We start from the raw sequence: 22,697 nt of genomic DNA, 5'->3' as shown, positions 1-22,697 counted from the left end.
GAATCTTTCCTCTGAAACAAGACAAAGCTGACACCTGCACCTTCAGGGAAGAGAGCGAGAGTCTCCTGTCTAGACCATCCTGCAGAAACTCCAAGACTTCCGCGATCGACACACGCAGAGGAACATAATCCCGCTCTTGACACCAGTTCTCAAAAATGCGCCACACCCGCACATAAGCCAAAGAAGTAGACCTCTTACGCGACCGCAACATCGTATCAATCACTCTGGCGGAAAAACCTTTCTTCCTTAATCTGAGCCTCTCAAGAGCCAAGCCGTAAGCGAGAATGGAGAGGGATTGGCCATCTCGATCGATCCCTGAACAAATCTCACCCCGGGTCCCAACGGAATCGGAGCCTGCACTAACAACCGGAACAGATTTCCGTACCACGGATGCCGAGGCCAATTGGGCGCTATCAGAATCACTAGACCCGCATGGCGCCCGATCCGCTGCACCACTCGGCCCACCAGGGGCCAATGCGGAAACACATAGAGCAACTGCTGAGTCGGCCACAGGAGAACCAACGCGTCGATGCCCTCGGCCCGAGGATCTCTTCAGCGACTGAAGAATCGAGGGACCTGAGCGTTGTTGGCCGATGCCATGAGATCCAGCACCGGCCGACCCCACTCCAACACCAGCCGATTGAACACTGAGGGATGAAGAGACCACTCTCCGGGGTCCAACGTGTGTCTGCTCAGAAAATCCGCGCTCATGTTGTCCACCCCTGCCACGTGACCCGCCGAGAGAGTCTGAAGATGAGCTTCTGCCCACAACATTAACTCTGCCGCCTCTGCAGCTAACGCTTGGCTCTTCGTTCCCCCCTGCCGATTTACATATGCGACGGCTGTGGCATTATCGGAAAGAACCCTGACTGCCTTGCCTTCTAGAAGGTGCTGAAAGGACCGAAGAGCCAACCGAATTGCTCCAGACGATTGATGGACCAAGACGCTTCCTCCAACGTCCAACGGCCTTGAGCTACCTGACCCAGACAATGTGCCCCCCAGCCTGACAGACTCGCATCCGTGGTCAGCACCACCCAATTTGGAGTGTCCAGCGGCATGCCCTTCGCTAGATTCGGAGAGTGGAGCCACCAGCGAAGGCTGCGACGGGCAGCCCCCGACAGTGGGAGTCTCTCCTCCAGACACTGGGACTGAGGGGACCAACGAGTCAGCAAAGCTCTCTGTAACTCTCTCATATGGCCCTGGCCCAAGGAACCACCTCTATTGCCGCTGTCATCAGACCCAACACCTGAAGATACGCCTGAGCCGAAGGCGCCCCCTGCGCGCGGAACTGCCGGATCTGATCCTGCAACTTGGAGATGCGAGAAGCTGTCAAAAACACCCGGCCTTTCTTTGTGTCGAAAAGGACTCCCAGATATTCTAGGGACTGCGACTGCACCAGGTGACTCTTGGCCAGATTGACAACCCAACCCAGCGATTGCAAGAAGGTCACCACCCGGCCAGTGGCTTCCTCGCTCTCCGACCTTGACTTGGCTCGAATCAACCAGTCGTCCAGATAAGGATGAACCAAAATGCCCTGTAGACGTAGCGCTGCTTCCACAACCACCATCACCTTGGAAAAAACGCGAGGAACTGTTGCCAGACCGAACGGAAGCGCACAAAACTGAAAATGTCTCCCTAACACCACAAAGCGAAGAAAACGCTGATGCGCCTCTAGAATGGGGATGTGCAAGTAAGCCTCTGTCAGGTCTAGAGAAGTCAGAAACTCTCCTTCTTGAACCGCTACAATGACTGAGCGTAACGTCTCCATCCGAAAAGAAGGAACCTTCAGAGCTGCATTGCCCTTCTTGAGGTCTAAAATGGGCCGAAAGGAACCCTCTTCTTTTTTGGGGACCCCAAAGTAAATGGAATAACAACCTGTTCCTCTTTCCACCGGAGGGACAGGCACTACCGCCCCTAAAGCGATCAACCGAGACAGAGTAGCACGCACTGCTCTTGCCTTGCGTCTTGAATGACAAGGAGATACGAGGAAGAAGTCGGATAGGGAACCGTCGAACTCTAGCGCGTACCAGTCTCACTATCTGCAGCACCCACTGGTCTGACGTGATTTGGACCCACCTCTGGTAAAACAAGTGTAAGCGAGCCCCCACGCAAACCAAAGGTTGGGTTCCCCAAACCATCATTGAGACACACGGGACGTGCCGGTCGCTCCTGAAGAGGAACCTCGACCCCCGCGACGGCCACCTCGAAAGGACTGGGTTCTCTGGAAAAACCGACCCCTAGGCCCCCCAGAAGATCTACCGGGCCGATACCGCCGAGCCTCCTGAAACCGGCCGCGTACCGCAGCCCCCTTAGAAGCCTTAGGACGAAGCTCTGGGAGCCGAGGAGCCTTAGCATCACCAAGACCCTTCACCAACTTATCCAATTCCTCCCCGAAAAGCAAAGAGCCTTTAAAAGGTAAGGAACAAAGTTTTGCCTTGGACGCGGCATCGGCGACCCAGCCCCGTAACCACAGGGCCCGCCTCACCGCCACCGCAAAGGTCATGTTCTTTGCAGACGCCCTCAACAAATCGTACAGCGCATCTGCCAAGAAAGACGACCCCATCTCCAACTTGGCCAGATCTTGAACAAGAAAAGCCCTATCAGCCTGCGGGCTATCCAGGAGCCTCTCAGCCCAGCGAAAACAAGCCCGGCCACCAGACCTCTACAAACAGACGCTTGCAATGCCAAAGCAGACAGATCAAAACTCTGCTTTAGGAAGGTCTCCAATTTCCTATCCTGAGGGTCCCGCAACGCGGCCCCCCCATCCACTGGAATAGCAGTAGCCTTAGTCACTGCCGTCACCACGGCATCTACCGTCGGGGGCTTGAGAGAATCTCTATCCTCCTGAGGAAGAGGATAGAGCTTGGTCATAGCCCGAGCCACTTTACATTGAGCCTCCGGCGAATGCCACTCCTGCGTGATCATGTCTTTCAAGTCCGCATTCATAGGAAAAGAGCGAGAGACCCGCCTGATCCCCTTAACCAACAGATCCACCTGCTTCCCATCCCCAATGGGAGCTGCCGCAGGATCAAACTTTAAGTGGCAGACACCTGTTCAATGAGTTCAGATAATTCATCCATGTGAAAAATCCGAACCACCGAGGGGTCTTCCCCTGGCAAAGTCAGGTCCCCATCCTGACCTGCAACAGACCCCTGCTCCTCCTCCAGTGGGCTAAAATTGCCTTCAGAATCCGGAGGAGAAAAAAATCTCTACATCTTCAGACCACTCCACACGTGGTCTTTTAGCGGAAGCCCCCCCCCCTGTCCCAAGACCAAGGGGCTCCACACACGACGGTCCCGCCTTCCAGGCCTGAAACAAACGCCAAACAAACTCCGGAGGGAACCCCATGCTGCCCGAGGCCTCCCCCCCAGAGTGACTCGAAATCAGGAGTCCCTGAGGCCCCACGACCGTCTCAGTGCTCACCGGGCCCGAATCCAAGATGGTGGCAGTTCCCGCCAAAATCAGGACCACCACCGGAGCACCAACCTGAACCGCTCCAACCTCCTGCAAACCCGTCGAGAGCACCTCCGCCGCCAACACCGGCAGTGCGAGAGATTGGGCCTTAGGCTCCCCACAAAACCGGCAGGAACCGCCAACCGCGTCTAAACCCCGACGCGCACACAGCCGACAACGAAGCAGCTTACCCGACATGTTCGCGCAAAGAAACAGCTGATTACTACCACAAAACCGGCGAAAACAAAAGGGAAACACTCACCGGCGCTTAAATACGAACTCAGCTCTCCCAGAACAGCTGAACAACTCCGGAACCACCGGAGTGCAGCTCCTGCAGCTCTCTTCACATGGTGTGCTTTTTTTTTTTTTTTACTTTATTTAAGCCCTGCTGCTGCTACAAGCTATTCGGCACTCAAGGCTGCAGGATTAACACTGCAGCCGAGGCACAACGCTGCCCAAAAAGGGAGAGCCAGTCAGGGGGAGGGACCCGGCTACCTGGGTGTGACACCCCAGAGGGGACAATGGCAGGCCCCACCGGACCTACCAACCCCTTGCACACCACAGAATTCCAGGCACAGGGATTAAACACTGCTCCCAAGGAAAACTGAAGCTAATCTCTCAACAAGGGATCTAAATCCTACCAGACCGGACAAGCTGCACAGGCTGCATGTCTACCCTCTGCTGAGACTGAGAAAATACTGGAGATAGATGGTTAGGCACAGGTTATATGTACTCAGTTTGAAGTTAGTGTTCTCAGTCTCCCTCTGCTGGTAGGCATGCATAACCCAAGTGTCTTGACCGGTCTGGAGGGTTGCTGAGGAAGGGTGGCTTTCTCATGGTGGGGGAGGATTGCCGCTATCAAAATGAACATTTTGCCCAGGTTGCTGTTCCTTTTCCAGACCTTACCTGTACAGGTCCCCAAAAGGGAGATAATGAGACTACAAGCAGAATTAGGGAGGTTCATCTGGGAGGGGCGCCTGGCTAGAATATCCCGAAATATCATGTGGAAAGCGGTAGAACAAGGGGGCAGAGGTGTGCCTAACGTACTCTGGTACTATTGGGCAGCACAATTGAAGCAGATGGCAGCGGCGAAAACACTTATTGCAGTGAATTGGAAACAGAAAACGGGCCCTACTGTACAGACCTGGTTATTGAAACTTAAAGCAGTATCCTCACTGGAAAAATTGGCACATCGCCGCAAGGGACGATTGAACTTGGAAGCAGAAGAGTGGAAACACCTGAATGAACTATTGGACCATCCTATATAATAATTCTCACCTCCAACATTCTAATGTGCCTGGGACCGTGGCTCCCTCAGAGGTGGTCTGCTAAGCAGTTTAGAATGCACTGAGGTCAGTGATGTCACTGACAGCTGATTCCAAGGCAAGGGGAGGAGTAGGGAAACACGTGGAGCGTGTTTCCCTACTCCTCCCCCTGCCTGGGAAACAGCTGTCAGTGCCCTCCCTCGGCGCAGCACCCAAGCCCCTACCCCCCCCTCGACGCATCACCCAAGACCCTCCCCCCGGCGCATCACCAAAGCCCCTACCCCCCCCCCCCCCCCCCCAGGCACATCAACTCCCTCGCCACCCGCAGCCGCCAATACTAACGCTGTCCGGCCGCTGCTGCTTCTTCTGTGGCGCAGCAGCACCGGTACAAAAAGAAAAAAGCCAAAAAAAGATTAACCTGAAACGCGGCTCCGTAGACAGCCATCTGGCATTGGCTGTCGTCACTGCAGCCGCTCCTCCTCTCCCCTCCACGTCACTGCCCCTGCAGGAAGACCCTGGAGGAGCAGCTGCAGAGATGACAGCCAATGCCAGATGGCTGTCTACAGAGCCGTGTTTCAGGTTTAAAATCTTTTTTTTGGCTTTTTTCTGGGGGGGGGGGGGGGGTCGCTGGACATGGGTGGCTGCAGGGGGAGAGGAGGGTCGCTGGACATGGCAGGCTGCAGGGGGGGCAGGGAAGAGGGAGGTGGGGAGGGGGTCCTGCGACCAGATGGGTGGCTGCAGGGGAGGGCAGGAGAGACAGAAGGGACGCTGCAGGGGGGGCAGGGGGAGAGGAGGGTCGCTGGACATGGGTGGCTGCAGGGGGGGCAGGGGAGAGAGGTGGGTCGCTGGACATGGGTGGCTACAGGGGAGGCAAGGGGAAAGGAGGGTCGTTGGACATGGTTGGCTGCAGGGGGGCAGGGGAAAGGAGGGTCGCTGGATATGGGTAGCTGCAGGGGGAGCAGGGGAGAGAGGAGGGCCGCTGCACATGCATGGCTGCAGGGGCAGAGGAGGGTTGGTGGGGAGGGAGTCCTGAGACCAGATGGGTGGGCTGCAGGGGGGGCAGGGGAGACAGGAGGGACGCTGTGGGGGGGGGGGGATTACCTTGCTAGCGCCCGTTTCATTGCCTACTGAAACGGGCCTTTTATACTAGTAGTATATAAACACGAACTGTGATAGCCAATACAGATGCATGTGATATTGGGGATTACGGGTGGGAGAAGGGAGGGGAACTAGGGAGTATGGGGGGGGGGGCGGAATTGGGAAGAGTTTAAAAGATTATATGTATTAAAAGAGGGTGGAATGACTCAAGTTTATGCTTATGTTATTAAGTCATTGTTTGGAGATTGACACCCTATACAGTTGTGGAATGTGTAGTTTTACTACTAAAATTATAAATTGAAAAAAAAAAAAGAATAAACATGTTGATTATAATTTGAAAGCATGTGATATAAAATTCTTAGAGCTGTTATCAAGAGTTTTGGGATGTTTAGGGATGTCCTGAAAACCTGACCCAACGGTGGCCCTCAATGACAGAGAGTGAAAACCAAGGGCTTATGATGTACATGTGAACAAACCTCTGTTGTGCATCTCCCAGCGGGGCCAGAGCTTTCATGAGCAGAAGCTTAAATATTTAACACACGAGTACCTACACAAATTATTCTTTTTTGCTTTAAATTCTCTTCCCCAGGCCCTTAGGCACATGCCTGCTGTGCCTACTGAATAGTCTGGAACTGTTCCCCACTAGGCCTCAGATGCACTGTTTCCTGTGACAGCTGAAATCCTGTCATCCCCGCTCTGGGAGTACAAATTGCTCACCTGTTTCTCACTACTTCCATGGCTGCTGTCCTTGCTGTTGCTTCTCCTATCTCTCTTGCTCAGGATGTCATTTTCGCTCATAGCTACTGTTAACCTCAACCTTTGAGAACTCCTGCTTGGTGTGGTCTGTGCAAAGTCCAGGGTCTCCTGTGATGCCTTGGAGGAGGCCGACCCCCTCCTTGTCCTCTCCCGTCCCACCTTGCTCTCTTCTGATGAGGGCAAAGCTGATGCTTCCCTGCTCAGGCTCTTCTGACTGTTAGCAGTATCATCGCCAGCCACTCCTGCTACCGCTGCAGCTGCCCGTGTTCGCCTCCGTTTCGGCTCAATGTTGGCAACAATTTGGGTGGGCTTGCTTCCATCCTCCTGCGCAGGCCTTGCAGGTTTCCTCTTCCGTGTCCCCCTGGCCCCAGGTGTTTCCTGGCTCATTGCTGAGGTGTGTTCCTCAGCTGCAGGAAGCTTCTCAGGGGCAGTGATGGCTCCTGTCCTCGCTTTCTTATCCTCCTCATCTGCATGAGGAAGATCCATGAAATCTGCTCCTACTTGGTGCCTCTCGAGAGCAGTCGGTTCCTTTGTTTCTCTTGTACCCAAGGGGTTCTTCTCTCTCACACATTCTGGATTCTGGGGTTTTTTCTCCTCCTCCTTCACCGCCCCTTTCTCCACCACACTCTTCCTGTTGTGTTCAGGACGGGCTGTGACTTTTGTGGGCACCTCTTCCGTCCCTACGAGGCCCCTCCGAGCCCGAGTCCTTCTTGTCAGAGTGGGCACCTCTAGTTCAGCAGGTGCTTCATTGGCGGTGCTCTCAGAAACAGCTTTCTTCGTTCTCTTGGTTGCTCGGGAGGGAGCTGCGGGAGGCTGGTGCTCTTGCTCAGTTTCTTTTTCTTCTTCTTTCACTTCAGTTATGGGGCCCGTCTTCCTCCTGGTGCTCCGAGTACTCTTTGCCCTTGGTTCTAAAACTTGTGAAGGCACTGAGGTCTTCTTCCTGTTTCCATTTTTGCTCTCTGTGAACAATTTATACAAGGTACTTTACATTAGGAATAACAGTTTCTTAGGCTGCCAATTTACATATTCATTTATTACCACACTAGTAAAAGAGGCCCATTTCCGAAAGAAATGAAACGGGCACTAGCAAGGTTCCACGCCCCCCTCCCTACCTCCCTCTCTCCTCCGAGTTCCATGCCCCCCTACCTCCCTCCCTCCCCTTCGAGTTCCAGGACGCCCCTCCCTCCCCTTCGAGTTCCACGGCCCCGTGCAACTTCCCTGGGCCCTCATGCCCGCCCAAAGCAGGAGGCGAAGCAAAGTTTTGCGTTGGGCCCCAGCAGGTCTAACACCAGCTCTACTGCCGTATTACCATCACAACTGGCTTTACCGGCTGCCTGATCTACTGTGCTTCCTTGGTTCCCAGGGGCTGATGAGGGCTCCTCTTGCACCTTGGACTGCTTCCTCTGGTAACCACATGGCAGACCACCTTTCTTGTGTGTTTTCTTTTCCTGGGGGGTTCCTCCTTTATCCTCTTCCACTGGGCCTGGGGTTGATGACCTCCCCTCCTCTGGCAGCTGGTAAATGAGAGAATCAGCGATGTAGCTAAGAAAACATCTGTAGCATTGTGACAGAGAGAGTAATGCATTAGGAGAAAAGGAAGAAAGCTAAATAGACTGGGATGTCCTACTAGCTCAGCCAGAGGATGGTATTCTTTTATCTACTTGGTAAAGTTCTTGGTTTGGAGCTGAAAAGTACAAAAATAAAAACCCATTCTTGACCATTAAGTTGTCATACTGTGACAATAGCAAAACTGTCAAAGGTGGTCTGTACCACTGAGGAGGGGAGGAGGGGAGTGGAGGAAGAGTGAGAGAGGGACAGTGGTGCAGTCCACGTGTTTCTTCATGTTTGCAGCGTTCAGCCCTAAGCTGTGAATATGCATTTTGAAAGGCATTTATTCTACCTTTAGGAAGGAATTCTGGTTTTATACTAAAGCAGATATTTTGGATTAGAACTGGGTTTATGGAAGGCTGGGTTAAAGATGTTGTTACTGTTACACACTTCAGACTCTCCAGTGAAGCAACCTGAGAAGGAAAACCCAAAAAGTAGGGATGGGCAAAGGCTTCCACCTTAAAGCAAAAGAAATCCCAAGGCAAAAGTTCAAATTTTATTGTGAAAGCACCAACAATGGATACAAAAGGACCCAACATGATCTGTGTTTCGGAAGGAGTACCGCCTGATTCAGGGGTTAATCCCTCACTGGTGTGTGTTAAAGACCTGCACGTTGAGGGCTGACAAATACCCCCATCAGGAAGACGTGAACTGACAATCTAACTTTTTTAGAAAGTACTTCAACGTGCAAGCGCAGGAAAATGGAACCCTGGGCTGGTAAACTGTCAAAATGAAATACTTGCGCTGAAGCCTTTTTTGCCATTTTCAAACTAGAAAGCCCTTTTACTAAGCAGAATTAAGCAGTTAGCATGGGTTTTACCGTGCATTAAACCTTAGTGTAGATGTGCTAATGTCTAACACGCTATTCATTACCACAGATCCCCCCCCCAAAAAAAAAATAAGGCATTCTAGGGGGAAAGAAGTTTTCATGGGGGGGGGGGGGGGGGTGCGCCTTTAATCCCCAAAAGAACTGCCTTGTACTTGCTGCTGTCTGCTGCCAGCTTGTTCAGCTGCTGCTGTGGCCCACTGCCAGTAGCTTTTACTGCCTCTGCTGTGCTCCCTTGGTCCGTCCCCGTGTGCTGGGACAGGGGTTATCTCTTGATAACATGTTAATTCTGCTCTGCCACTGGCCACGGGTCAGGTTCTTCTTCCTGTGACACGAAGAAGGACCCTGACCTGTGGCCGGCGGCAGAGCACACGCGCATTATGTCCCTCCCTCCACGGCACCCTTGTGAGTTTGCTGTGGCATATAGTTTGGGAAATGCTGCTCTGCTCCCAAAGCCCTTCCTATTAGGATGCCAAGTATATATGTAGCCCCACCCTTGTCAGAAAGCCCCTCTAACTTCAACCTGAACCCCCCCCCCCCCCCCCCCCGGAATTCGCAGGAACTACCACTACTCTTCTTCCCCCACCTCATGACCGGATCTCTCTTCTTACCTCCTCTCATGATTAGGGGACCCGGTCGGTGCAGGGCCTACAGCATATGCAGATGCTCTAGGCCTCACGCCAGACCAGTGCCATAACTGTGAGGAGAGCAATACTGATTACCACGGGAGGTGGAGTGGAGGACAAAAATTGGCTGTCATCACTGGGTAGATGGGTGGAGGTAAGAAATGGTGCCTCCATTAATAACAAAGCAAAATGCACAAAAGAACCACAGTCAGAACACCAAACGAACAACACAGGGGAGAAGACAAACAAAACACCGAATACTTTTATTGACAATGTTCATGCAACTCGACATGACGGGGTTTCGGCTTACAAGACCTGCATAAAGAGTCTGGATGTGTCAATAAACAGCTCACAATTTGGAATGAAGTACAAAGAAAAAACTCAGGCTAAAAGACCAGCCATAAGTAAATTCTGCAAAGCAGAGTCACAACTTCACTGTCAGTCGAGAAACCTTCCCACCACAACTGCATAACACAACCAGACTCTTGATGCAGGCCTTGTAAGCCGAAACACAGCTGTGTTGAGTCGCATGAATACTGTCAATAAAAGGATTTGGTGTTTCGAAACACAGCTGTGTTGAGTCGCATGAAGATTGTCAATAAAAGGATTTGGTGTTTCATTCGTTGTCTCCACTCTAGAAAACACACTTTCTAACAATAGCTGGGGCATAAAATTCAGACACCTGCTGCACAGTTAAAGATTTGGGCTTGTCTGAGAGAACTTGAATTTGTCTGCATTGTGTGTGTTTGCATGTTTTGGGACAGATGATGTGGTCACTTGTGCGGGTGTGATGGAGGAGAAGGCAGTGTGCATTTGAAAATACCATGCTTGGCAAGTTCTTTAACTTGTGTGTCTAACTTTCCACTGTTGCTCAATTTGCATATTGTGATTTGAGAAATTAGTGTTGATATGAAGCATTTACGGTAAAAATTGCCTACGAAAGAAAAAACACAAATCTCTATGCTGTCACTTTTATCAGAGGGAAGGACGAGATAACAGGGATGGCTTGCTATCTCTGTTAGGGAATCATTACATAAGCTGCGGTTTAAGTTCTTTGGAATCACAAGAGGTGGAATCCTCACATGCATCCCCTCTCACCTGCACAGCGTCTGACTCCCCTGCCTCCAGCGCATCTGAGGTAGCTTTAGTAGTTTTCTCTTCCTCTTTCTTCTCCTTCCTACCTTTTTTCCTACCCTCTTTCTTCACTTCTTCCTCCTCTCTGGTTCTGTCAGTACCTGCAGAACGAAAAAAAAAAATGGCAGCCACAAAAGCCCCTAGGCTTACTCATTCTGCTTCAAACATTTACCTCCCACGATCTATGCTTCAGAGCAGGAGCACTAGCAAATCTGGATCTGAAATAATTCAGCAAACAAAATGAGCACAAGCCCTCTCTTTTATTCCAGGCATTTCCCAAGGAAATATTTTAGTGTTTGTAACATTTCAGAAAGTTCCTCCTGTTTAGCTGCTTCAGCATTTATGGAATTCATTGGAAGGGTGCTGCTCTGATGATCATTCATCAGTTGTCACATTGATACTCGTATAAGCAGAAACACCGCATGGATAGCTGAAGAGCGGGACATGAGGAAGAAGAATTGAACAATCAGGGATATATTATTTTTAAAAAAACATATGCTGTTAAAAATGTTGTGAAAATATTATAAAATACAACAAAACTAAACCAAGGTGACCTAGCAATAACCCCATAAGCCTCTGCTCTAACCCATCCTCCAGCGCCAATCTGCTGGTAAAATATGACACAGCAAATCCCTTTCCTAACAGGTTTACCTTTTATTAGAGGTGGTAATGGGACCTCTTCCTGTGTGGCATCATTCCCAGAGTCTTTTTCTGTGTTTTCGCAGGTCCTTGCTTCCTTCGGACTCACCTTCTCTTCTCCCCACACTCTCTCTGGATCTGGGCCATCCAGAGTGTCTACCAATTTCTCTGTGCAAGGGTGATTACTGATGGTTGAAGCTGTCAGTGGTTGTGTGGGTAGAGTATTGTCTTTGGAAACTTGCTTTGCTTCTGATAAGATTTTTGCCGTTTCTTGCTCCTGTGGTTCTCCCTTCTCCCTACACACTTTCAGTGTCCCAATTTCTTGCTCCTCCTCTGCTAAAGTAACAGCACAGGTCTGAGTCTCATCACTGAAAGCAATCTCCATGTCTTTGCTTTCCTTTGGTATTTCCCCCTGCAGATGCAATGATGATTCTGTCACATTCTCAATAGAGTAGGTCTGAGTCTGTTCCTCAGAAACGCTCAATTGGAGGACACAGGTCTGAGTCTCATCACTGAAAGCAATCGCCATCTCTTTGCTTTCCTTTGGTATTTCCCCCTCTGGATGCAACGATGATTCTGTCACATTCTCCTCTTTTATATCAATAGCATGGGTCTGAGTCTGTGCTTCAGAAACGCTCAATTGGAGGACACTGGACTGAGCACAAATTTTCGGCTTCTCTCCTTTCTCCAGAGGAGGTAGTGATCTGGGTTTAGTGGTATTGGCTTTGGCATGGTTCTCTGAAACTGCTTGACGTTGGAGAACGGTCATGGTATCAAGGCCACAGTGGACTCGCTGGGGTTCGGATGCTGCCCTGAGGCTCAGGTACAGTGCAATGGGCTGTGTCTCCTCTTGAGAGACTTCTTCGCTTTCCCCTTGTCGCAGGAAGGCCTGAGTGGGTTCCACTTCAATGTTCTCTGCTCTACCCTTGCTGGAGATGGCACTGAGGTCGTGGTTGTCGCAGAAGGGTTGCGTCTCTGCTACTACAAGCTGGTCATCAGCCCAGTTGTCTGTCTTCTCTGAAGAGGCACATTCTTCAGGGAGTAAGCAAGAAAAGAGAACTTGGCAGATTATTGCCAAACAAGAGAAACCTAACTCAAAAGAGCAGGGCCAGCTTAGGGAGATGATATGAACTGGCGCGATTGTCAAGGGCTCATGGTAGCCCTGCCTGCCCCAGCCCTCTGACATAATTTCCTGTTTCTGAAATAATAAGCAGACATCAACAGCGAGACAACTCTACAGCTCTCTCTCACTCAGGTGAAGGGAAGCCTGATTCTGCTTATTTATCCTGGGCCTCATACCTCATTAGAATTCAACCCTGCTCACAATTTCAGAGCACTTACCTGAGGTTGGCAGCAATCCTGTGCTAGGCCTCAGGACAAATGGCTCTAAATGTTTAAAAAAAAAAGTATTGCTGATTTTTGTGAGATTTCTATTTCATATAAAATAAGTTAAAACCTTCACACAACAACAGACTAAGCCTTCTATGTATTCTTATTCATGAAAGAGCACATATATAAAACTGCAGCACTCCAGCCTCCTTCTATAATAAACTCTTATGAGTATAAAAACTCCTCACACTGCATTTGATAATCCGATTGGCTTCTGCACACTCCACCCACAAAAGGGCACAGGAAGAAGATTCCTAGTGTCCTAAGGGTGAAGGTCTTCCCAGCATCAGTCTATCTGTTCCACCTAAACAGGAGGGAAGGAAAACAGAACCAAAGGGGATATGTTTCCTACAGAAGGTTTTTTTTTAATAAAGATATTTCAGATCAAACCTGACAAAAGAATTACAATAATACATGAAGACAATGGCGAAATTTGGTCTTACCTGCTAACTTTATTTCCTTGAGTTCTATAAGACCAGTCCAGAACCAATGGGCTATACCCATTAACCAACAGATGAGAGGCAGAGCCAATCAAATTTGAGCCCTACTCTACTAAGGCACTCTGCAGGAAAAAATCATTCAGTACTGAGACAGAAAACGGCATTAAGAAAAAAAAAATGAATTCCCCTAAATAAATGTTAAAATTAAAGATCCAATGTCTGCAAAAAAAAAAATTACAAAACTTGATAAAAATAGAAAACAACAGTAACAGCAGTACAGATGAAGGTGAGACCCTGGATTAGTTTGGCAGGATGAAAGGAAATTAGCAGGTAAGACCACATTTCAGCTTCCTAATTATTATCAGACCAGTCCAGAATCAATGGAATGTATCAATAGAACATGGGAAGGCATCAAAGATCCCTGCTGTAAATACTGCGGCCCCAAAGACCACTTCCCGCTTAGCACTCACATCCAACAATAGTACGGAGAGAAGACTAAGTTGCAGTTCTACAAATAACATCTGGAGTGACTGCATGAAACTCTGCCCAAGAGGTCACAATCTCTTCAGCTGAATGCACCCTTTAACTGAGCAAGGGTAGCCTTAACTCCCCTAAACAATATTTTAATAAGCCTATTTGACCTTCTAAACTCATTAGTAACCTCCACGTGATGCAAGAGAACTCTGTGTACATCAAAGAGCCTCAAAACTTGAAATTCATTACCATCCTTTCTCCTCTCTTGAAGGAAGACAAGTCTAATAACTGATTCACATGGAAAACTGAGACCACCTTTAGTAAAAGGGAAGGAATGATACAAATTCCAAATGGTAAAAAGAGGTCCTTAAAGTAGGCCTGTAGGCTCTGAAATTTGTCTTGCTGAGCAACAGGAACCAGGAAAACCACCTTCAATGTTAGATACCTGTTGTTTGTTTTAAAACATATGCCCCCTAGGGCAGGAAGAACTATGTTCAAATTCCAATTTGGACAAATGGCTTGAACTGCAGGTCTCAACTGAATGACCCCTCTGTGGAATCAAACATCTGGATGAGAAGCTAAAGAGGTCTTTTCATTCTCACCCCTGAAACACACAAAGGCGACTACTTACACCTTTAAAGAAAATTGATAGCCAAGCCTTTCTTATGACCTTCCTAAAGGAAGGCCAAAATCTGGACTATTGGCTCTCCAGGTGGAACAAAACTCTCCAAACTTGTCTATACTACCAAGAATAATTTTCTTTTCCTTATCGTCCCATAGATCAATTCAGAACTTGTGGGTTACACACCCATCTACCAGCAGATGAAGACAGAAAGTAGTTCTTTACGATTCACCTCTTTGAACTAAAATAGATTTTTTTTTCTTGCTTGAAGAAGGATTTTAATAACAGCTTCAGCATAACCCTTACATCTCAACTGTGCCCTTTCAAGATCCAGGCAATCTGCTGCAAAACTTAGATACTTTTGCATTGTGCTTGGTGGCCATCAGGTCAATGAGTGGAAGATCTTAACACTCCATTATTAGGAAAAAAGTGCTGTGCAACAGCTGTAACTCCCCAGACTCCAGAGAATGCCTGCCCAAAACATCCATTTGTACATTCTGAACACCCATTATGTGAGCTACAAAAAAAACATTTGGGCCACTGGAGAAGCATGGCCACATCCAGCACCACTGCTGCACTTTTCGTTCCTCCTTGCCTGTTGATATAGGCCACTGTCATGGCATTGTCAGAAAAAAAAAACAACAACAACTTCTGAATACTTGCCCAACAATTAACATCTTGAAAGTTTCTAGAGCTCTTAGAACAGCTCTCATCTCCAAGCGGTTTATCAACCAAGCTGCTTCCTTCCTGGTCCATTTGCCTTGAGCCCTCTGATCCCGACAATGTGCTCCATAACCAGAGAGGCTGGTGTCTGATCAGAATTATCCAGGAGACCTCTCCCTACTATTGATGGCTCCTCTGAATAGACCGCGGCCACATCAGATAAGAAGGAAGAAGCAGAGAGTCCTCCAGGAGTGGACAGATGAGATTAAGTGAGATCTCTTAGCCGGAGGGGCAGCCTGAAGCACTTTGCAGAAACTCTGACTGTCCCTGCTTCTGGTGTAAACTCCGGAGAAAACAAAGATCTCAATGCAGCTGAATGCTCTGTCAATCCCCGAGGTCTGAAAATGGTGGCTGTGCTCTACACGTGATCAGACAGAGGATGTTCCTCAAATGGAGCCTGTACCTGCGCTCTCCTGCATCAAACTGTGCACCAGCCCAGCCGGAGAGCCTGAAGTCCCCAGTATATTCGGATGCTGCACCAAATCCAAAGGCGTGCTGCCACCTACCATTCTTCCATGTCCCATGGGATTCCCAGCTTGCAAGCACTGCAACACTCTGACGCCAGCCAGCGGGTCACACAGCAGGAACACCGCTTATCTGCCTCTGCAGGAGTCGATTGTCACAAGTACCGCACCATGCAGTCCCAAGCAATGAGTTGGGATCCCTGCCCTGCACCAAGTAGAACTTGCAGCCTTTCAATTGGTTCTGAGTGAAACTTTAGTTAGACTTACCATGGCTGGCTGCTCCCCACAAGCTCACAGTCTCTACAAGAATCAGGATGGATAATCTTTCCCACGTTCTCCAGTAAACTTCTTCCCTTCTACTCTCTTTTTTTTTTTCAAGGTTCTTGTGCTGGAAAGGAGAACTCCACAGAAAACAGGACAGATGTGAAGGGAGGGAAGAAGTAAATTCACAGGGCACCAGAGACAGGGATCTGAAGACCTCTAGATATGACTCTGCAGACAGATTCAAGCCACCCGCAAAGCTCAAATAGGGACCAGTTGACCAAGTGGACCAGAAGCAAATCACTCGGAACCAGAGGCTGAAAAGTGTGTCCATCTACCTGCTGGAGATAGAAAATACTGAGCAGATGAACTGGATGCTAAGAGAGATATTTCTCAACTCAGTTTTCAGTTCTCTATCTGCACCTGCTGGTAGATGGACACAACTATCCCACAGGTTCTGAAATAGTGGGAAGCTATGTAATGGAAAGTAAATTGGTAAATAAACTACAAACAATCTAAGACCTACTGATTGGACATAATTTGGACCCACTTTCCATAAAATTTGGTAAAGCAGCTACCCAGATTCTTGGGCGAGGAGGGGGCCCACCTCATCTCATAGCATAGCCCAGGAAGAACCTGAAGACACCAACACCAGCACCCATGTGTGAACCAAAAACTAAGCATGTGTGGGTACTGGTGCAGACTGCCGAGGCGGAGAGCAGCATTTTCAACACCACTGGGAAGAAGTCTCCAGAAGGGGAGGCCTGGGATGTCTGCCAGCAGAGATATGTTTTTTTTAAATTGAGTAGGGATGGGATGGATACCAGAAACAGTATATCAACCAACCAATTCAGTTGGAAAACACTGATATAGAGCATCAGTCACATAAGAAAACCCGACTCTAAACAAGGGGCCTCTAGAAGACTGTTTAAAAATCCTTCTCCAAGGGTTCTAAATGGAAATGCTGAACCACTGCAGATAAGTTCTGGAGACAAAGAGGGGCATAATAGAACGGCGCCGGCCATCTAGATGGCCGCCACCGCAAAAAGCGGTCCCAAACCGTATTATCGAAAAAGATGGCCGGCCATCTTTTGTTTCGATGATACGGTTGGGGCTGGCCAAATGTCAAAGATGGCCGGGTTTGAGATGGCCGACATCGGTTTTCGCCCATAATGGAAATGAATGCCGGCGATCTCAAACCCGGCCAAATCCAAGGCATTTAGTAGTGGGAGGAGCCAGCATTTGTAGTGCACTGGTCCCCCTCACATGCCAGGACACCAACCGGGCACCCTAGGGGGCCTAAAAAAAAAAAAAAAATTTAAATAGCTCCCAGGTGCATAGCTCCCTTCCCTTGGGTGCTAAGCCCCCCCCAAATCCCCCCCAAAACCCACTCCCCACAACTCTACACTATTACCATAGCTCTTATGGGTGAAGGGGGGCACCTAGATGTGGGTACAGTGGTTTTTTTTTAGGGGGGGAGTTGGAGGGCTCCATTTTACCACCACAAGTGTAACAGGTAGGGAGGGGGATGGGCCTGGGGCCACCTGCCTGAAGTGCACTGCACCCACTAAAAACTGCTCCAGGGACTTGCATACTGTTGTCAGGGAGCTGGGTATGACATTTGAGGCTGGCAAAAAAGTTTTTTTTTTTTGGGTGCGAGGGGGTTGGTGACCACTGGGGGAGTAAGGGGAGGTGATCCCTGATTCCCTCCGGTGGTCATCTGGTCAATTGGGGCACTTTGAGACTTGGTCCTGAAAATAAATGGACCAAGTGAAGCCGGCGAAATGCTCATCAGAACCGGCCATCTTTTTTCCATTACTACGCCCCGTCCCGCCTTCACTACCCTGCCGAAATGCCCTCTTGAAGTTTGGCCGGCTCTGCAACGGAAGGCAGTTGAAGCCGGCCAAAATCGGCTTTCGATTATACCGATTTGGCTGGGTTCCGGAGATGGCCTGCCATCTCCTGATTTGTGTCAGAAGATGGCCGGCGATCTCTTTTGAAAATAAGCTGGAAAGGCACTTGCACTGCCTGACGAAAAGGTTTCAACTTCAAAGGCCTGCTTCAATATGGATTCCAGCTTTCTATCCTGAATATCTTTCAAAACTGTACACGAAAACCACTACTTATCCCTAGGTTTGGTAGCATGGAATCTTGCTACTTTTTGGGATTCTGCCAGGTACTTGTGACCTGGACTGGCCACTGTTCTTGTCACCTTCTCGCAGACATTTCTCCCTCTTCCAACAGATCAACTCCTGAAGCCCTCCTAGAGCCTACAATGGGGGGCATCCCCCGAACTAAAGCCCCACTGCAACTACTGACAGTGCTTCCCAATTGACCAGTGGCTCCAGACCTGGCCTTCTAGCGTGAGCAGGGTCCTCCAACCGCTTAACTCCCTGCCACTTAGTGTAACAGCTGAGGGATTCCCCAAGCTTTTTTTTTTTTTAACGAAGGCTCTAATGGGTAACCCTCCAGGGAACCTACCTCCCCCCAAGGGATCCTCAACTGGCCTGGATGGGTTGAGCAAATTGTGTTCCCCCCAAGCTTGCCAAGCCTCTACACGGATGACAGCAGATAGTTGAATCCAAAATGGCTGCCATTCCCAGGCTCTCAGGCAAAGGAACATGGCTGTATGAAAAAATGGCTCCTGAGTCTGCAGCCGGTGAAAAATAAACTTGTAAAGCTGTCAGAATGAACCACAGAAGCATGGCAAGGGCCTCATTGTTCCAAAGGGTTTCTATGGCTTGCAGCCCACTCCAAAGCCGATTCCATGCTGTGGCAAGCACTGTTGTGGTTAAGCAGCATCCCCATGCTAACCTTGAAACCCAGCAACAAAAGCCTCAGAGCCACATCAGAACTGCACAAGCTAGAAGTTCCTGAAAAAAATAAGAGAGACACCCGACATCTCTGAACTGCTCCTGGTCCCGGACACAAAAACAAAGTGGAACATACCACCAACAAGAAGGCTACTCACAGGCAAACTCCCTCTGCTCACTGCATCCTTGGCTTTTTTGCAGAAATATGAGTAAGCTGTTTTAAACTGCCTTGCTCCTTCTGGGGGCGGGGAGGGAGTCAGTTAATCCCAAGAACTAAGGTCTGGAGGGAAGGGAGAAGAAATCCCAGACTCCGCTGGGTAAACTTCAAGCAGTGTTCAACAGAAGATCTTAAACCTGCTAAGACTTCCCCCAGTTCAACTACCCATTCAGTTCTCCCACTGGGCTAGGAGTGGCCTAGTAGTTAGGGTGGTGGACTTTGGTCCTGGGGAACTGAGTTCGATTCCCACTTCAGGCACAGGCAGCTCCTTGTGACTCTGGCCAAGTCACTTAACCCTCCATTGCCCCATGTAAGCCGCATTGAGCCTGCCATGAATGGGAAAGCGCGGGGTACAAATGTAATAAAAAAAAATAAAGACAGAACACCTACAAAGGACGCCTGTGAAACATCTGCTGAAGACAGAAAAACTCTGAAGGATTCCACCTGCACAGTGCCCAAGTATTGCAAAAACAAAGTTGACTGGCTCTGTCTTCCATCTGTTGGTTGATGGGCATTACCCATCAGTTCTGGACTTGTGCTGGTAGTGAAAATAAGGAACAAAGGATACAGTGATAAAATAAGTAAAATAAAATTTAAAAAAAAGACAGAAGGAAACAGCTGGTAACACAGATACTAAGGTATCTTGAGAAAATGGAAATGTTTGCATAATGACAGCAGTTCTGGGAAGTACCAGGTAAACAAGAACACATTAGGACTCTGCTGAGAAAGACAGGAAAATCAAAGCACTGTGGGAATGATCCAGCTACAGAATAGGTCCCCTCCACCAGGAGGAAATGGATGCCAAATGCAGCACTGGCAAAGGGATAATTCTGTTTGCGGACAATAAATCTCAGCTGGATAAGCTGAGGGAGGCTGGGAGTCTTTAGTTTCCAGTAAAAGCAGTAAACACTTTTGATTCTGCGGAGCATTTGGGGTCTGAGATCCCTGTTGCTTACTTTTGAAAAGGTCTGATGAGGCTTTGGAGGTGAAGATTTGAGTGGCTTCCTCTCCTGTGTCTGTTGGGAAGAGAGAAAGAGTCAATATATGGGAAAACTGCAAAAATAAGCACCCTCACTTCCAAGCAAAGCAATTCCTAATGCTAAATCAAATCTTCAAGAGCCTGGGGGAAGACCTAGAACATCTTCAGCACCAGGCTGAGAAGAGGAAGTTGTCCTGTACTGCAGAGAGGGAGGAAAAACACCAGGCATCATGATTCTTGATGAGAGCCAGATGGAGAGGATAAAAATCACATACAGAGACCAGATTCTGCCTTCCCCTTCGCCATGAGACTGACCTATGGAGGCCTCCCTCTCTTCCTCCCAAATATTAGAAGCAGGACTGAGGTAGCACTGTGTGTCCAGCATGGCAAAGCTGGAGCCATCTGTAGGAGCAAGGAAAAAGGGAAATCACAGTATTAAGAAAGATCCGAGAAACAGCACCTTCCATCACACCCCCCTCCACCTCTTACCAAGCTTCCCACTGTGCAAGAGGAATTAGTTAGATGAATAGCTCATCCTGAGTTAGATGAATAGCCATCATCAAGAATGCTGAGCTACTTCTAACAACAGGGGAAAATCCCACAGGGAAGCACGGTCATGTCCCATCATCCTCCTCCCTCCCACCCACATCTTTGGTAGCCAAGAGAAAATGCAGCTCTTCTAAGATACACTCCTCATCCACCCCCACCACTCCTAAATGCTGGTGGACTTTCCAGCAATACAAGGGCCGATGAGGGCTACTGCAGCAGCAGCCCTCAAGTCACTTCTCAGAGCATTAGAACGGACATATTATCTGTATCCCACCACCCCATATAAGGTAGAGTTGCACCCCTCTTTGTGTTACCATCTGTGTCGGCTTCTTCCTCGCTCTCAGTTTTGGTATCACAGGGCCCGGGTCTCCTCCAGCTGTGCCGCTGCTCTACAGGGGTAGAGTGGTCTGTCGCATCAGTGCCCTGCCCCTGTTCCATATCTGTATCAGGGTCATGGTGCACACTCAGCTGTCTGATGTCCTCCTCCTCTACCATTAGTCTTTTTGACCTTGCTCCTTCCACATCTGTATCGCTGTTCTGCTGGGCACAGGATTTCCGATGCTCTCTCCCCCTGTGCCTGGTCTCCCTGCCCCTTCTTCCTCCACATCTGTTTCAGTGTCCAAATCTGCAGTGGTCTTTCTGAGACCACCCTCTCCTGTGCTCAGTCTCTCCGTCCCTTCTCCTTCCACATATGTATCACTAGTCAAATCCGCAGTGATCTGTCTAATGCATCCCTCTTCTGTGCTTGGTCTCGTTGTCCCTTCTCCCTCCACATCTGTATCAGTAGTCAAATCTGCAGTGATCTGTCTGATGCATCCCCCTCCCGTGCTCAGTCTCTTTGTCCCTTCTCCCTCCACATCTGTATCAGTAGTCAAATCTGCAGTGATCTGTCTGATGCATCCCCCTCCCGTGCTCAGTCTCTTTGTCCCTTCTCCCTCCACATCTGTATCAGTAGTCAAATCTGCAGTGATCTGTCTGATGCATCCCTCTCCCGTGCTTGGTCTCGTTATCCCTTCTCCCTCCACATCTGTATCACTAGTCAAATCTGCAGTGATCTGTCTGATGCATCCCTCTCCCGTGTTTGGTCTCTTTGTCCCTTCTCCCTCCATATCTGTATCACTGGTCAAATCTGCAGTTACCTGTCTGATGCATCCCTCTCCTCTGCTCGGTCTCTTTGTTCCTTCTCCCTCCACATCTGTATCACTGTTCAAATCTGCAGTGGCCTTTCTGAGACCACCCTCTCCAGTGCTCAATCTCTCTGCCCCTTCTCCCTCCACATCTGTATCACTGGTCAAATCTGCAGTGGCTTGTCTGATGCCCCCCTTCTGTGTGCTCAGTCTCTCTGTCCCTTCTCCCTCCACATCTGTATCACTGGTCAAATCTGCAGTGGCTTGTCTGATGCCCCCCTTCTGTGTGCTCAGTCTCTCCGTCCCTTCTCCGTCCATGTCTATATCACTGTCCAAATCTGCAGAGGCCTGTCTGATGTCCCCCTTCTGTGTGCTCAGTCTCTCCGTCCCTTCTCCCTCCATGTCTGTATCACTGTCCAAATCTGCAGTAGCCTGTCTGATGCCCTCCTTTCCTGTGCTCAATTTTTCAGTCTCTTCTCCCTCCATATCTGTATCACTATCTTGGTATGCAGTGACTTGTCTGATTCTCACTTCCCCTCCACCTGGCCTCTCTATCCCTTCATCTGTGTCACTATCCTGGTCTGTGTTGACCTGTCTGCTGTCACCCTCCCCTGCCCCTGATCTCGCTATCCCTTCTCCTTCCATATCAGTGTCGCTGTCCTGGTCGGCGTTAGCATGTCTGCTGTCCCCCTCTCCTACACCCGGTCTCCTTTCTCTCTCTCTCTCCACATCAGTGTCGCTGTCTTGGTCTGAAGAAGTATTACTGCTATCTCCCAGAAACAAAGATGATCTCTCTGTTCTGCCACTGTCGGTATCAGTGTCGCTGTCCAGGCCTGAACTGAGCATTCTGCATTTCTCGATTCCCACTGCTGGCTGCTCCGTGCCTTTCTCTTCCATGTCGTTGTTCTGGCTTGTGCTAGACCCTCCCTTCCTAAATGGTCTCTGGCTATATTTGCTGCTGAAGTCTTCATCTTCCACATCAGTGTCACTGTCCAGATGGAAGAGGTCCTGGGGTCTTTGCTCTGGCTGGGGTTCCGGCTGGTCCTTTCCAGTGGTGCTCTCCTGCCCTTCCTCTGTATCACTGAGATAGTACAGAGAGAGAGAGAGAGAATCATATAAGATCTCAGCAGGAAAAGATGCCAACCAGTCTGCCTTTTCAAATTGCCTACTGGGATGCGACACATCTTATTAAATCCATATCTCTGTGTCTCACCCCTGCTAGCTTGAATTCTGT

The 22,697-nt window shown here is 49.3% G+C and overlaps 1 protein-coding gene across 1 annotated transcript in view; it reads right to left on the bottom strand.

Moving 5' to 3' along the window:
• Positions 1-22,697, bottom strand: part of MDC1 (mediator of DNA damage checkpoint 1) — a 62,467-nt gene that overhangs the window by 20,693 nt on the left and 19,077 nt on the right. The window contains exons 5-13 of the mRNA XM_030197424.1: positions 20,883-22,544; positions 20,651-20,799; positions 20,103-20,189; positions 19,765-19,824; positions 12,747-12,791; positions 11,418-12,437; positions 10,731-10,867; positions 7,900-8,086; positions 6,534-7,531 (exon numbers count right to left, since the gene is read on the bottom strand). Of these exons, the coding sequence (XP_030053284.1) occupies positions 6,534-7,531; positions 7,900-8,086; positions 10,731-10,867; positions 11,418-12,437; positions 12,747-12,791; positions 19,765-19,824; positions 20,103-20,189; positions 20,651-20,799; positions 20,883-22,544 (4,345 nt within the window). The remainder of the gene's footprint in view (positions 1-6,533; positions 7,532-7,899; positions 8,087-10,730; positions 10,868-11,417; positions 12,438-12,746; positions 12,792-19,764; positions 19,825-20,102; positions 20,190-20,650; positions 20,800-20,882; positions 22,545-22,697) is intronic.

Source organism: Microcaecilia unicolor, chromosome 3, assembly GCF_901765095.1.
Source record: "Microcaecilia unicolor chromosome 3, aMicUni1.1, whole genome shotgun sequence".
Lineage (NCBI taxonomy): Eukaryota > Metazoa > Chordata > Amphibia > Gymnophiona > Siphonopidae > Microcaecilia > Microcaecilia unicolor.
The sequence above is the reverse complement of the archived record's forward strand: the minus strand, read 5'-3'. Positions and strand labels throughout refer to the sequence as shown.